Below are 16,717 nucleotides of genomic sequence, written 5' to 3'. Positions count from 1 at the left end.
CCAGAAAGTGCACAAAATCGTTGCACCTCAGGTTAAGTTGATTTTCAAGAATTGAGCAGTTTTCTTCATAAGTTGTGTGAATTCATTTCCCACCTTTCGTGCTTGCAGTCTCTTGAGTAAATAAAACATTTTACACAAACAGGTTGCACCTTACTGATGGTACCAATCAAAATTACTAGTCTTTTGGTATTTACCTATAGGAAGCCTTGGACTTTGCTTGGTATTACAGGCTTTGACTATGAATATTGATATTTCATTTACCTGATTGTAATTTTTCATGCATGCTAGATTCCAAATTGTGAAAGCCCAGAGTCAAGATTGGGTTATGTAATCAGGCAAGTAATTGCTGGTATACAGGGGACTGTGAACAGTGATTCTGAGCTAGGAAACTGGGTCAGCAGGATAGGCCCAGCTTGCCAGCCTTGAAGTATGGTCATTTCCTGAAGATATCTGTGCCGTCACATCACATTCCTCCTGATCCCCACCTTTTCACAGTAGAGAAATCTGATCATTGTCTAGATTCACTAGTCATCTAAATTTTCTACCTCACCAAACAAAGGTGTACTTGTTTAAGGTTTACCCAGAAGCTGATGTAGATGGAAAAAGAACAATGCCATTTTTTTTCAGGAACAGTTATTGAAAGTAATTAGAATAATTCTCTTTCTTAGCTCTGGTGTTGCTTTTATGCATGGCTGATAAAAGAAATGGAGCAGCCCATTCTTCTTTTTGGATGTTAATCAAAATGCAAATTATACAACAATTTAAGGTCGTACATAGGGCCCATATGTCCAAGGATAAATTAGCTCATTTTTACTCTCATATTAATCCTATCTGTGATAGATGTCAATCTGAAATTGCGTCTTTAACTCATATGTTTTGGTCTTGTTCATTTTTGGAGAAATATTGGAAAGATATTTTTGATATTATTTCTGCGGTTTTGAATATCGATTTACAACCTCATCCTATTACCGCAATTTTTGGTTTACCAATCTTAGACTCACTGCATTTATCTTCTTCTGCCCATTGAATGATTGCATTTCTAACTCTGATGGCTAGAAGATCTATATTGTTGAATTGGAAAGAAATTAATCCTCCCACTGTATTTAATTGGTTCTCTCAAACTATGTTATGTTTAAATTTAGAAAAAATTAGAAGTGGTACTTTTGAGACTTCTATTAAATTTGAAAAGTTATGGAGACCATTTATTCAACATTTTCATATGATGTAATATGACCCTGTGCCAAGTTCATTTGATTTCCCAGCTTTTAGCTTATGTATGTTGAGAGGACCAGAAGTGACGGCATTGATGAATACTTATTTTTGTGAGATATTATAAACAGCCCCCTTTTTTTTCTCTCTTTTTTTTTCTCTCTTTTTTTTTGCTTCTTTTTTCTTCTATATTAGTTATTAGATTAGATTAGCTAGTTTGGCATTATTTATTTTTGTTTTTTTTTCTTTCTTTTTTCTGTTTTCTTTATATCATATATTATGAAATATTTAGACTTATTATGTTCATACATATATTTTATGGCTTATGTTTTGGTAAACTCATTTATATTGTAACTATTATGTATGTTTTCATATGTAATGGAATTTATATGCTGGTAATTTCTTTATCAATATATCATTTGTATTCTGTCCATATTACTAATATTAATAAAAAGATTTGGAAAGAAAAAGAAAGAAAATGCAAATTATACCAATGCGAATGCAAGAGATTTTCTTTCAGGAATTCACAACACTATCATCTTGACCCAGTTTCATCCATTGGTCTGTACAGGGTTAGATTATAGCATTGTTAATGGGAAGAATAATTTGAGCATCACTATTAAAGTACATTTGTATGGGAATATGACACTCACTGGTCACTATTAGGTACAGGAGGAACCTAATAAAGTGGCCACTGAATGTATGTTTGTGATCTTCTGCTGCTGTAACCCATCCACTTAAAAGTTTTAAGTGTTGTGCATTCACAGATGCTCTTCTGCACACCACTGTTGCAATGCGTGGTTATTTGAGTTACTGTCACCTTCGTGTCAGCTTGAACCAGTCAGGCCATTCTCCTCTGACCTCTCTCATCAAAGTGTTTTCATCCTCAGAACTGCTGCATGTTTTTTGATTTTGTTTTTGCACCATTGTCTGTAAACACTATAGGCTGTTGTGTGTTAAAATACCAGGACATCAGCAATTTGTTACTCAAACCACCCCATCTGGCACCAACAATCCTTCTACAGTCAGAGTCAGATCACATTTCTTCCCATGTGGATGTTTTGTCTGAACAAACAACTGAACTTCTTGACTACCTCTGTTTGCTCTTACGCAATGGGTTGCTGCCACATGATCTGTTAATTAGATATTTGTGTGAATGAGCAGGTGTATTTAATAAAATGGCCACTGAGTGTAATTATTGAGGAATAAATACTAGTGTACTTCAGGTACTAAAGGATGCTCAGAGATGGAACTTGTGAGAGCAAAGACTTAATTTGACTAAAAAGTCAAGTCATTCTCACTACCTGACCTGACTTTTGATGATCACTTAATAAAAACTATTAATTATTTTGCAGTGAAAACTTTTACGATTGGTCAAATGCAGTGGGTCAATTTGTGTAATTTTGTGTAATTTTTCACAGGCTTTCCAAATCTATCGTAAAGTTTTATTTTTTGTGCTCAGGACCTCCTTTATAGACGAGCAAGGTCTTTGGTGGATTATGAAAGTGCAAACAAGCTGTTGGATAGATCAAGAGCTAAAAACAAAGATGTCCTTCAAGCTGAGACCAACCAACAGTTCTGCTGTCAAAAGTTTGAGAAGCTTTCGGAGTCAGCAAAACAAGGTAACTGTTTTGCACTGTTTACACTTCAGAATTGGAATTTGTAAGCAGAAGATATGAATAATCTGTTGGTGAGTCTGCACCTGGAATATTATACGTTGCCGTACTATAGAAAGGATAAGGTTAACTAGACAGGGTGAAGAAAAGATGCACGGGAATGTTGGCAGGATTGGAGGGAGATACAAGGAGAGACTGGCTTGTTCTGGAGCAAAGAAGGCTAAGTGGTGGCATTTGACGTTTATAATATGAGGAGAGTGGATAAGGTGTTTGTCCTTTAACCATGTTTATTATCATTATGTGTTGTATTGTATGACATGGGCAGTTGGCAAATTTTTCTACAGAAGTGGTTTGCCATTGCCTTCTGGGCAGTGTCTTTACAAAATGGGTGACCCCAGCCATTATCTTCTGATTGTCTGCCTGGCATCAGTGGTTGCGTAACCAGGACTTGTAATATGCACCAGCTGTTCAAACAACCATCCACCACCTGCTGCCATGGCTTCACGTGACCTGATTGGAGGGCTAAGCACATTCTACACCTTGTCCAAGGGTGACCTGCAGGCTGATGGAGGAAAGGAGCGCCTTACACCTCATTTAGTAGAGATATATTTCCACCCGGCCACCTGTACCCAGGTTAAGGAGGGTCTAAAAGTAGTGGGCATAAAGTTAAGAATGAAAAGATTAAAAGGGGTCCTCCCTGAGAGGCAAGTTTTCAACTGACGGTGATGGAGGTAAGTACAATTACGACATTAAAAAAAATGTTAGACTATATGTTAATGGAAAAAGTTTAGAGACACGTGGGCTATGCACAGGCAAATGGAGCCAGAGCAGGAAGGCACCTCGGTCAGCATCGAGTTTCTAGGCTCAATGACTCTAAGGTTTGCAGAATCAGAAAAAAGTTTAAATCAGAATCAGGTCAATATCACCAGCACATTCCATGAAATTCATTAACTTTAAGTAGCGCCAAAAAACAGATAATAACTTATCAATTGCACAGGAAATTTAGAGAAGCTGTTTAAAAAAAAACCCCAATTTTCTGAAAGGCTTTTGAGCTGATATTTTGAATATTAAAAATGACAAATCTTATTCATGACTAATAACGTCATTCACATTTGGTATATTTTAAAATGTTTTATAATATTTGCTTTATATTTTACAGTGTAGTGTAGTCCTTGTAATGTAGAGGTATGCGCACTACTGGTTCCAGTAGTTTTGAGATGATTGCATAATCAGTTTTGGTGATTTTGATTTGATTAGAAAAAATAATATCCTGAACACCCAAGATAACTTTATTGGTTTTTCAAATTGTGCTTTGTCGTCTTTAATTACTATCAGAGAATCTACAGAGGGGCTTGGGTTTAGAGTTGCATCACTCTTGAGAAGTTTAATAAATAGTAAATGAAAATTTAAAATTGTAGATGCTGTAAATCCAAAATAAAAATGAAAAATGCTGGAAATACTCAGTAGAATTGCCAGCTGGTAGTGTGGTGGCATCAGCACCGGACTTTGAGGCTAATGGTCTGAAGTTCGAATCTGGGTTGAGTCAAACTAGCAACTCGGCCTCGTTTAAAAACAGCAGACTATTGTTATGGAAATAGCAAAGATGGTGCCTGATACATCGCAAGGTGTGAAAAGCAACAACGCTAACAATTGGTACTAAAATGTAAACTCTGTTTCTCTTTTCACATATATTGTCTGAATTGTTTCCAGCTCTTCCTGTTTTTATTTAAGTACACTTGAAAATTACATGGGAGTGAATGGACTACTTTATTAACTGATTCTAGAAAAGCAGTTAAAAGTAATTGAGCAAGCAGTATTAATCAAGATTAATTTATCTTCCTTGAAATTGTATTATTGATAATTACAATTTTGTTCCTAGAGCTTATAGACTTCAAAACTCGAAGAGTTGCAGCATTTCGGAAAAACCTTGTAGAATTGGCAGAATTGGAACTAAAACATTCCAAGGTAATGTCATAATAGTCCTCCATAAAATTCACTTAAAAATAATTGTTAAAGTACAATGTAAGGACTAAACTTGCTAGTTTAGACCATACATTGTGTATAAAACTATTCAAACACTTGAAATTTTATCTTCGACTGTAGTTTTTGCAGGATCCCTATTTATTAAATTCTTTCAAGCCAAGACACAGTCATATTCCCCTCAGATGGATACATAAGGTTGCTACTTATTTTGACTTATGATTCACCAGTGCTTCCTGTTTAAAATGTTGTACTTTAGAGCTGAACGACTATTAACTGCGCATGTTAAACTAAGACACTTCCATCAGAGTTGGTGGAAGTTTTAAACAGTAAATCAGAATCAGGTTTAATATCATTGGCCTATGTTGTGAAATTTGTTGTTTAGCGACAGCAATACATTTTAATACATAATATTAATAGCTATAAATTACAATAAGAAATATATTTAAAAATAAGTAATGCAAAAAGAGAACAAAAAAATTGAAAGAAGCTATTCTTAAAACATTCAGTGTGTGGCTTCAGGCTCCTGTATCACCACCTTGATGGCAGCAGTGAGAAGTGGGCATGTTCTCAGTGATAGGGGTCCTTAATGATTGATGCCACCTTTTTTGAGGCTTGTCTTTTGAAGATGTCCTCAATTCTAGGGAGGCTTGTACCCACAATGGAGTTGGTCACGTTCACCACTTTATGCAGCTTTTTCAGGCCTTCTACAGTTGCCCCCTCTATATCAGACGGTGATGCAACCAGTTAGAATGCTCTTCACGGTGTATCTGTAGAAATTTGCAAGAGGTTTTGGTGTCATACCAAGTCTCCTCAACTAATGAAATATCGCTGCTGTTGTGCCTGCCGCCTTTGTGGTTGCATTAACATGTTGGGCTCAGGATAGACCCTTGGAGATGTTGACACTTAGGGAGTTGAAATGCTCACCCTTTCCACTGCTGATCTTTCCTTGGACTTAACTGATGCTGAATGCAAGGTTGTTGTTGGCAGCACCCATTCAACCAGCTGTTCTGGCACACTCTTGTATGCCTGTTCATCACCATTTGAAATTTTGCCAACTATAGTTGTGTCTTATGCAAATTTATGGATGGTGCTTTTACTGTGCCTAACCACACAGTTATGGGTGTAGAGGGAGTAGAGCAGTGGGCTAAGCACGTATTCTTAGCGTGCCATTGTTGACTGTCAGCACGGAGGAGTTCTTATTTCTGATCAGCACAGACTGTGATCTCAAGGATTCAGGTTTAGAGCGAGGTACTGAGACCCAGGTTTTGAAGCTTGTTGATTAGTACTATTACGAACCCCGTAACTGGGTCACTTACCAGCAAAGATAGAGAGGTCCGTTGAAGTCTGATGGTACTATTTTTAACAGTATTTATTGGTAAAAATACACAAAAATATCAATGCAAACATACAGATACTACACGTCATCAGTACTAAATCTAAAAGTGCAGGTATGATAATAATCAATAAGAAATAGCTCTATCGTTGTCTAGGGGATAATGTATTGTCCGATGGAAATATAAAAGTCACTAGTTCATTCAGGCTGCAGCCTTTGGTTGGAGAGAGACAGATGTTTGAAACTTGCCAGCTTTTCCTTTTTATTATGTCGATCCTTCGAGAGTTCCGTTGGTGTAGCCGGTCCTTTAGCTAAGCCGTTCCGTGGAAAGCTCGTCATCCGGGCAAGGATGGACACACACACGAGTCACCACCGGATGTTGCTATTAAACGCTGAGACGGGATTTCTAGCGTTTCTCCTGGTGCGTCTAAAGGGGTTGTTCCCCAGACCCTCTTTTATCCTTACTCACGGGGTCTCAGATGTCAATCAGGTTGGGATGATGCAATCCCTCAACCAGCCCCCTCTGTTCATTCCCTGAGGGCTTCAATGAATAGTACAGTACTCAATACACAATTCCGTCTCCAAGAGACAATGGCCGTTATCCTTGGCTTTGTCTCGCTGAGGCCAGGACACATTCCAAACCTTGAGGATTCTGCGTGTCTCCCTCTCATTTCCTGGGTCCCAGACCCAAATTAAAAGCGATCTTGTGATTCTCAAGGAGGGGGCTACTTTGTACCCTTTGGCCCCTCAGAGTTGTGGCACATTTGTAACAGTGCTAAGGGTGTGATGGTGTTGAGCGCTGAGCTGTAATTAAAAAACAAATGATTAAGGCTGAGTGGAGAGCCAGTGAGATTGCATCCACTGTCGACCTATTGTGGCAACAAGCAAACTGCAGCAGGTCCAGGTCCTTGGGTGAAATTCATTCTGGCCACGATCAATCTCTCAAAGCACTTCATCACAGTAGGTGTGAGTGCACCTGGACGATAGTCGTTATGGCAGCTCACTCTGCTCTCTTGGGCAGTGGTATGATTTGAAGCAGGAGGCAAGCTCCAATTGCAGCAGTGAAAGGTTGAAAATGTCCTTGAACACTTATCGGCGCCATCTTGTGAAATGTTTGGTCCTTGCAAAAGCATGTGCTGGTTTTGAACATTATATCAATTATCTTGCTATTCCATTTTAAAAGAACCCCAGCTCTTTAACCTTCATCAATTGCTTTCTTTTCCAAACTATTTAAAAATTTCCAGTATAACCATTTTGAATATATTGATCTTTTCCAATCGCGTTCAGGAACATTGAACAGAGACTGGTACAGCACAGGAACATAATGAGAAGGGTTACCTTACTTCCTGATTGAGAGCTGCTTCAGCTGTGCCAGTCATTGATGGGCCTGTTTAAGGATGTTACAGTTCTTTCCCATTGTTTGGCTTTCATGCCATGGCACCGGTTTCCAGTTCCAGGTGCTTCAAGGGTGTAAGAATGGTGTGTACAAAAGATTCTTTCTCTTTGTTAGGGGCTCATCTTCACACTGAGGTCATGACCAGTGCTGAAGAACCATTGGGAAAGGGCTGTAGATGTAGGAGGGCTTGTGTGCGCACTTAGCTAAGTACCTGTTGTTGAATGTTTAGTTTTATAGTAGTGTAACTTGGGGGGGGGGGGGGGGGAGACTTAATGAAGTGGCTGCTGAGATTGAAGTCTTATTGGATGTTCAGTGTTGTAGTTTGTTGTAACTTTAGGTGCCTTAGATGAGTACTTGTTTAATTTAGATAAGAATTTCCCAGCCTGGGGCCCACAGACACACTGGTTAATGGTAGGGGTCCATGCCAGAAAAAAAGTTGGGAATCCCTGATTTGGATGTTTGGTTGTGTGTTTTACTGTTTGTCTGCAGTAAATACTCGTAATTAGTGTCTTCTGTCTCACTTACCGATCCTGTGAACCTGCTTCTCCATAACATATGGCACTGCAAGCAGGATTCAGTGAGCGAACAGAAGATGAGTTACGAGAGAGAGAACCCTGTGTGAGCAATGCTGAGTCCCGGGGTGACAACAGTGCAGCACTTAGGAGTCACCAACCTACTATGGTACACGGAACACCCATAGACTGGTCAGATGAGTTGAATTCCTGAGGGGTGAAAATCGGACACCACATCGTATCTATACTTAATAAGGTAGTGTACCACAAGAGGAAGGGGAGCCAGAGGATGCTTTCTGGCAGCCACTGTAAGGTGCCAGCATGAGCTGATCGCACAGAGAGATCGGGGATAGTAAGTCTCAGATGAGGTGGAGGTGCTGCACAAGTGCTGTACCACCAGAAAGGAAGCTGCCTAGTTGGCACAGACCTGGGCCAAAGAGCTATAAGACAAGGGTATGGAGATGGTCTATCAGCTAAAGAGGGTGCAGCAAATAGAGGCTGCCCAACAGACTAATTGGCAACTGGATCCCATTAAGGTACGAGCCCTGATGCTGCAGGGAGATGATCCCAACACATGGATGGCAAATGGGGATGTCTGGCTTGATAGGGTAGAGTGGATTCTCTCAAAGGGACGAATGGCCTATTTGTGTACCTATTGTCTATTGGAAAAAAATGATTGCCCTCTCGTCTACCAGACCGGTGACCATGCAGTCCCATGCCAGTTACAGGGGGCTTCGGCCCTTGAGAGAGAGGAGGAGGGCGTGGAACCAAGGGGAGTAGTACAATGCTTGTGACAACAGATATTAGGGAGTTCTCTGCCAAAGAATTGATGGGATCAGGGTATAGGTACAGACAGAAGCCAGGAGTTGCTGGCCACATGGTGGTTCAGGATATCGGATTGGAGGGGGTTGGGGGGAGCTACCAGAATCAGTCTATCTAGTAGAGAGATGGGCATTTCAGCAGGTGTCGTCCCAACACACGATCAATAATGCCCTGAACTCACCACTTGCTTTCTGTACTTTTTACTGTTGGCTATTTATCTGTGCTGTGCACTACATGCATTTTGAATTATATTTTTATTAACTAATGGGGAGACAGAACTGTTTGCAATACTTCAGATGCAGCCTTGCTAGAGTTCTATAAATCTGCAACATAACTTCCTGATTTTTGACTTTAGTATATTGAATAATAAAGGCAAGCATGCTATTTGTCTTAACAACACTGGTAACTTGTATAGCCACTTTGTTATATTACAACAAAGTGTACTATTTGATTATTGCACTAAATATTCCCTTGCTTTTTTTTCTTAAAAAGGCTTGTGTATCAACAGGAGTTTCAGATCAAGCCCATTGGAACTTGTTTAATAAGACAGATTGATAACTGACAAAAATACTGCTCCTTATGCAAGACTCAAAATTGTTTCAGTGAAAATGAAAATATACTGTACATGTGTCCTAAGGAAAATATGAGGAATGGGGAACTATAATTTGGTGTTGATAAGAACGTGAGACTTTTGAAGTGTTGAAATTATGCCATCTTAACAGATAAAGTAAATTTATACAGAAAGTTAAAGCTATTTGTAAATTTGTAGTTTACACATTTCACTGGTTCTTCAAGATGCTGGTCTTGAAGAACAGGATACACAGAGGCTGCATGTATCTTGGACAATTTTTATTCAACCACCTTGAATGCTCTGAGAATTTGAAATGCTACTTAAATGTACAAGACTCAATTGCATAACTTTGACAAGATTTGCGATCTTTGTTTATTTGGTTCTGAATGAAAGTGTTACTTGTTTTCTTCTGAATGTTTGTTTTAGTAAGGTGATTTTTATATATGTTTTCTTTATTCACAGAGCCACTTACAACTGCTGCAGAGTTGTCTTGTAGCACTGAAAGGTGACAGTTAACTACATTATGGTTGTATTAACAAGGGCTGTGTACGTCAACTCTACAAGGAAGAACACTTGGCAAGCTTTCTTGGCTTTATAGAGATTTCCTCCGAGGAGGTTCTTTATATGTCAAAAGTAAACGACAGTTTTGCTCTGATGAGAAAAATCTTGAATCAAGAAACCCCATACTGAGATGCTACATAACACATCATTTGTATTTGATTGTCCAGAAATCAAAATATTCTCTTCATTTGTCAATACCTTCTATATTATTGTATATTTGCCAGCTATATTCATTTTTACAATATCAGAGGCCTAATTTGGATGTTTCTAAAAATAAAATGAAATACCATTACTTGTATTCTGTATAGTCACGTGCATTGTTTGGCATTTAGTGCTGCTCCAACATCTTAATATGACAATTAGTCTTTAATTTTTTTATATTGATAACATTAATCTTCAACTAAAAATTATGTTAGAACTGAATTATAATTTCTAAATCTAATGTATATCTGCCTTAAACTTACAGAATGATTCCTAACCATTGTGTAATAAACTGGTATGCGAGAGAAGTTTTGTTTATCTCTTTTTTATGAATGCAATGGAAGGGGGATCATTTTGCTTTCAGGATTTCCATCACTCCTATTCCTCTACGTAGCTCCCTGTAACCTATTCTCTCCTACATGCCCATCATTTCTCCCTACTAACACCCACTTATTCTAGGAAATGTATGTAATTAAGAGTGTCCTCCAAATTACTGGCATTTCTTTGGAAGTGAAAGGAAACCAGAGAACCTAGGGACAGTTCACACAATCATGTACTATGACAAGTACTGTGTAATAACAGAACTGTCTGCTGTTCTGCATTTCAAGGTTATTTATGCTGTTTGGGAAATAGATGTACCAGCACAGTAAAAGAAAAGGGAGAAAAAAACTTGCTGCACAGATGTAAAACAGAGAAACTGTTGAAAATCTGAAAAAAAGCAGAATGCTGGAAATACCCAGCATATCAGGCAGAGAGAGAGGGAAAAAAACTTGATTTAATGTTGTGGGTGAATGATCCTACAGCAGAACTGATCAGTTCTAACAGGAAAAGCTTCCTTATTCAGGATTGTTGAATTCTGTGTAGTCTTGGGCTGGAAATTGTCTAGGTGGGAGGTGATGCGCTTGTATTGCATTGGATTTCATTGGAATAGTTTCGGAGGCCAGAGGCAAATCAGAGCAAGAGGAGGATAAAGAAGCTCATGGTCCCTTTTGTGAACTTGAAGGGAAGTTTCTGCAAAACAGTGACCCAATCACTGTTTTTGATTGCTGAATTTGATTGTTTTTGCTGGAAAAACCACACTGAGGGAGATGATGCAGTTTAATTGTAAAAGTGCAAATTAATTACTGGTTTCCTGGAAGGACTGGTATGAAGAGATAAAGTAAAAGGGCAGATGTTGCATCTTTTATAGTTGCAAGGGGAAGTGTAATCAATAGTTGTTGATGGATTGAAGAATGAACAAAGGATTACAGAGGAAATGGTCCCTCAGAAATATTGAAGGGGAGTGGAAGATGCATCTGGAGATGGACTTTATTGGTAAGCACACTAATGGCTTCTTTTGCTTTCTACTAATTCAGTGTTTAAAAGCACATTCCTTCTTCAGGATGCTTGATTAGAATGTATTCTACACTAGCTGAAAGCAGAGGCTATGAATTACATTTGACTAAAATATTTCAAATGTTGTAAATTCAAATTTTTTTATCCTTCCTTTTTTATATTTCCAGTAAGACCTAATTCCTAAGCCAAGCCAGATATAGAATCATTACTTAGTCTGCTAAGTGCAGTTTGCTAAGCAAGGACTTCCAGCTACAGATTTTGCTAAACTAGCTGTCACACATAGAGATTGATTACAGTGAAGTATTTGAGTAGTCCTGTGTCTCATTGCAGTTAGTGTATAATAAAGCACTTTACGTTCCCTTTAAAGGGGTGATGTATTTTGATTGGTTGAGGTACAAAATGGCACTGAACATTTGTCAACTATAAAGTATAAAATAAGCACAAGCATATTTGCCTCCCTATTTGGAATTTCAATTAGAATGTTATGCACTGTTTACAATTATATTTGAGAGTATATTTTAATGTAGCAAGATATTTATAATTAAATTTATCAAATAAATTATTGTACACATGGTTATATAACTCAATGTACTTTCACTAAATATGGAAGGGCTAAATTCATAATTTTCTTACTGAGATGTTTTTCAGTTTCTATGATCATGGCAAAACATTTATATGTATTTCTTTGCTAAATGTACTTTATATTAACGATATTGACCCAAACATGTTAAGATTACCTATTTCCCCATATACAGCTCCTTATAGCCGATAACCAATATGAAAAATGTAAAAATGCTGAACTTTGATAAAGACCTGTTAAAACCTTTCCCTCTTATTCGGACCCAATTAGCTGAACGTAAGAATTCAGTTCTATATCTTGTTTCCAATTCCAGCTATGAAGAAAGGCTTTGGAATAGGGACTGCATTAGGTTTTAACACACCTGAGGACAGCAAATGGGGTAGTTGTACGTAAAGTAAACTGAACAATTAAGCACATTGACAGTCAAATCTCAGCTTTAACCTGTCGCTAACAAACACAACAGTTGCTTTTTCTAAATTGATTACATAAATTGTTTTGCTGTTGTAATCTTTTAAATTCACTCTGAACACTTAATATCCTTCGGTACACCCTACAATATATGACAAAGGAAAAATAATGCAGCAGTCATTGTTTGGATTATTTTAATTGTATTTATGCATTGGTTAAAATATGAATACAGTTCGTGTAAAAGTTCATTTTTCATACTTGCTACACTTATTACATAACTGCAATGTATTTAAGACCTTTATTCTGCATGCACTTCTGTCCTCCTTTATTGCAGCTGTTGTGTATTTTTCTCAATGTTAATCAAAATACATAATGGACTTTGCATGTTTAAACCTGTTTACTGTAATTACATACCTATTACTTCTGACATTGTGGCCTCCTCCTTTGAAATCAAGTTCTATGACCAGTTATGGCACAGGAATGTTGAACCTCTAGCTGCTGAATCATCAACAGCTGAGAGCTCTGGATAGTACAAGGGATGTGGGACCAGACAGAATCTCAGCTATACAGTACTGAACATGAGTGCTCCAGCGCTAGCTGTGCTGTAGTCAAACTATTCCAGTATAACAACACCGTTGGAGAATAAGACATCGGAGCGGAATTAGGTCATTCTGCCCATTTACACACAATGTCAAAAAAATTCCTGGTTAATGCTGGCCCAAACAGTTCACTCTCAATCTTCAACAGAATGTCAGAAGCTATCACTGATACTGCTGCCAAGATGCACATAATAATAATTTTAATAATGGACTCACTAATACTTTGGATTTTTCCAGGAATTTAGGCTTCAGACCTCCAAAGGTGAGAGTGACTGCACTTAATATCAAGGCAGAATTTGACTGAGTGTAGGCTCTTGGTGAGACTGAAGTCAGTGGTGCCAAATATATTTGGATTTGTATCTCACATAAAAGAAGATCTATGTGTTGGTCAGTGGTCAATCATCTTGGTCCCAAGTGAAGGGTTCCCCAGAGAGGTCTTGGTCCAGTTCTTCAAAAGCTTCAGCAGTGGCCAGTGTTCCATCATGAGCAGAAGTAGGGTTAGCTTCTGATGATTGCACATTCAATTTCATTTGCGGTTCCTCAGCAAATAAAGTAGCCCATAGCTGCACACGGTGAGACCTACTCAACAATCAAGCATAAGCTGATAAATTGGCAAGTAGATTGTGTCACAGAAGTCCTGAGGAATGATTATCTCCAACAAGAGAGAATCTAACCAGCTTCCCTTAATATGCAATGGCATTACCATGGTTCAGAATCCACTATCCACCTGCTGAGGGTCCACTGTTGACCAGAAGTTCAGAGGCACCAGCAAAAAATAATATAAAAATATAGCAGATCAAAGCTGACTGCCGTGACTCTGTATTCCTTAGAACCATTGCAATGATTTTGGACCACTTTAACAGTGGGGAATTTGCAAAGTGACTGAATAGATGCACACTAATAAATAAATGTGTGATTTTTCTAAATACTACTTGAGTTTTGTTCAGCAACCTGAAAACTTTTGACAGGTTTGATGATTGGACAAGTAGGTTTGGCTTATTTGGTTATCAACTTATTGGTTGAATTGTGCTTCCCTACATTCCATGTTCCTTTGGGAATTCAATTCTATGACTTGTTTCTAATTCTAGTGATTTTGAAGGGTCCAGGAATGGAGAGTAGATTCAGTGAAGGCCAGCATTTAATACTGTGAGCTGGGTTTTTTCATCATCCAGTGGGAATATCAAGGTAGGGATAGTGTTTAGGTTACAGAGCAGACATCAGAACCGTTTGGAGTGGGGCTGGCATTTCACATTGGATGGGCAGGAATTCACAGATGCAGCAGAGAAGCAAGAATGAGCATCTAAGGCAGAGTAGACAGATGTGAAAACAGCGGTGGGAGCAGGCAGGCCTGGTTAAGCATATGCCGACGACACTGTCAGTTCATTGAAGATGGGAAGGTGTGAAGATGATGATTGAAAGGCTGACAAAGACAAAAATCAGCAACGGAACTAATGTTCAAACTATTTAAAAATATTTTTAAACTTCCATGGTGAGTTTTTAACTGAGGGTGGTAGTGCCTGCAGTGTGCTGCAGTCCCAATGTTAGGAGGTATTTGTACAAGCACATGAACAGACCGGGCATGGAGGGATTTGGATCATATGTAGAAAGATGAAATAAATTGGATAGGCATCATAGTTACTGCTGACATGGTGGGCCAAAGGGTTTGTTTCTGAGCTCTAGTGTGCTTTGTTCTGTGTTCTAAACCACTAAAATGTAGGATACCAGATAACTGACACTAAGTTTGAGGAACTAAAAAGAAATAAGCAGAACTATATGACCGCTGGAAAATAGAACTACATCACTAACTATAAGCTCACATATAATTGAAGTATGCTTTTGGCACATTTACTTTTTCTCCCTTGGTATAAATTGTGTTTGTATTATATTGGACATTGTTTATGCAATCAGTGTATCCAGTATTAAACCACACTCTGCAAACTCTCATTTTAAATCCTCAAAGTTTCAGCTTTTACTATAGAGTACCCTCATGTGCAGACCAGTTTCACCACCCATTTCTTAAATTGTTTTACTATTTTGTGACAAAGATCTACAAATCAAACCACATAGAAAACTAAGGAAATGTGTCACATTAAAGGGAACAAAGTACAAATGTGCATTAAACCTTGTATTGTTATAATTGTCATAATGCTACAAAAATCTAGGCCATCCACCTCAGTCCTGCCAAAATCCAGGACAACTCACTAAGCCTTGGAAATACTGCATTGCTACAAAAACACAGAAAGTGACTATGCTTTCAAATCCCTCTCCACCAAATCAACATGTGACAAGGCTGAGAGAAACATTGATGAATTATGGTAAGTTTTTACTACCTATTTATCACAAAAATAGCATACAATAGGCCACATTTCTGTTCTGGGCATTGGACAAACACATGTGCATATCCCAGTCTCAAATGGTGAAGCAGATAGACAATTTGGATTGTGAAGAAGGCCTCAAAGAAACTGCTCATTGACAAGTTGGGTGACTCCATACAACACTGAAATGCAATCTCTTTATTAAACAATAACTCAATCTACCACTGGGGTAAATCATTGCTGAGATGGCAATTAATTGTTGTGTAAACTATTTGCCTATGATCATCAGGATGCTAAAATTGATATGAGATGCAAGATCAGAAGATCATGATGAGGCTGTAGGTGAAGTAGAAATAGTAAATCCAAGATATCATGGGAAATCCGCAGCAGATGCTGGAGAAACATCAGTCAATTTGATATGGGTGAGAAGGTCCTAGAGAATGAGAAGACCTGAAGTGTGGTGGATTCTGTAAATATGGGAAAATACATATGTAAAAATGTTTGGAGTTTCTTTAATGTTAACAAGAGAGCAGTATTGTATACTATTGGTTGAAAAAAGGGTCATTGTCACTTAAAGGCTTTTAAATGACATCATCTGGCCTCTTACATGGTTGCAACATGAGCACATATCAGTTGGGTTGAAAAAGTAGCAAGTGGAATTTAATGCGATGAAGGTGCAAGAAGGCACAAGAAAGCACAGTAAATGGACAGAAATTAAATTGTGTGGAAGAATAAATATGTATCCACAGATCTTTAGATGTAGCAGAATAGGTCATTATCATGGTTTAAAAAGTCTCTATTTGCAGAGGCAGATTACACAAGAAGAATAACATAGCTGGTGTGCTGCATATATTCCTATTCATATCAGTACATGAAAGATATGGATGAGCCAGAGATGAAAGCAATGGGGAATTATAAAGAAGGCACCAGTACTACAAAATTTTTACTTTAAGGAAAACATTAGCTACGCTAGGGCTGTTCTCTTAGAACAGTGGAGGCCAAGGGGAGATAATAATCACGGGATATAAAAGAATGAGGAGCTTAGGTAGAACAAATAAGAACAACCTATTTCCTGTAGCTGAGGGAACAAAAACTAGATGACATGGCATTGGTTGAAGGATCGGAGGGAGATGGATTTATTTATTTCAGCTGGAGGTTAGGAAGGATTTGGATTTAACTGCCTCCAAGAGTAATGGAGACAAAAACTCTGATGCCTAGTTATGAGGAATGTTGATGTAAACTGAAGGATGAAAATCTCGTGCCAGATAGTGGGATA

General features: G+C 38.2%; 1 protein-coding gene across 2 annotated transcripts in view; it reads left to right on the top strand.

Annotated features, from left to right (window-relative positions):
- Positions 1-12,951, top strand: part of snx6 (sorting nexin 6) — a 77,964-nt gene extending 65,013 nt beyond the window's left edge. Inside the window, exons 10-12 of one of the 2 annotated variants that reach the window (XM_059956501.1) lie at positions 2,672-2,831; positions 4,705-4,790; positions 9,905-12,951. In XM_059956501.1, the coding sequence (XP_059812484.1) occupies positions 2,672-2,831; positions 4,705-4,790; positions 9,905-9,958 (300 nt within the window). In that variant the 3' untranslated portion in view covers positions 9,959-12,951. The remainder of the gene's footprint in view (positions 1-2,671; positions 2,832-4,704; positions 4,791-9,904) is intronic. The other variant, XM_059956493.1, reaches the window with a different exon arrangement.
- The last annotated feature ends 3,766 nt before the right edge of the window (positions 12,952-16,717 follow it).

This window comes from Hypanus sabinus, chromosome 2 (assembly GCF_030144855.1).
Source record: "Hypanus sabinus isolate sHypSab1 chromosome 2, sHypSab1.hap1, whole genome shotgun sequence".
In the NCBI taxonomy this organism is placed as follows: domain Eukaryota; kingdom Metazoa; phylum Chordata; class Chondrichthyes; order Myliobatiformes; family Dasyatidae; genus Hypanus; species Hypanus sabinus.
The sequence above is the reverse complement of the archived record's forward strand: the minus strand, read 5'-3'. Positions and strand labels throughout refer to the sequence as shown.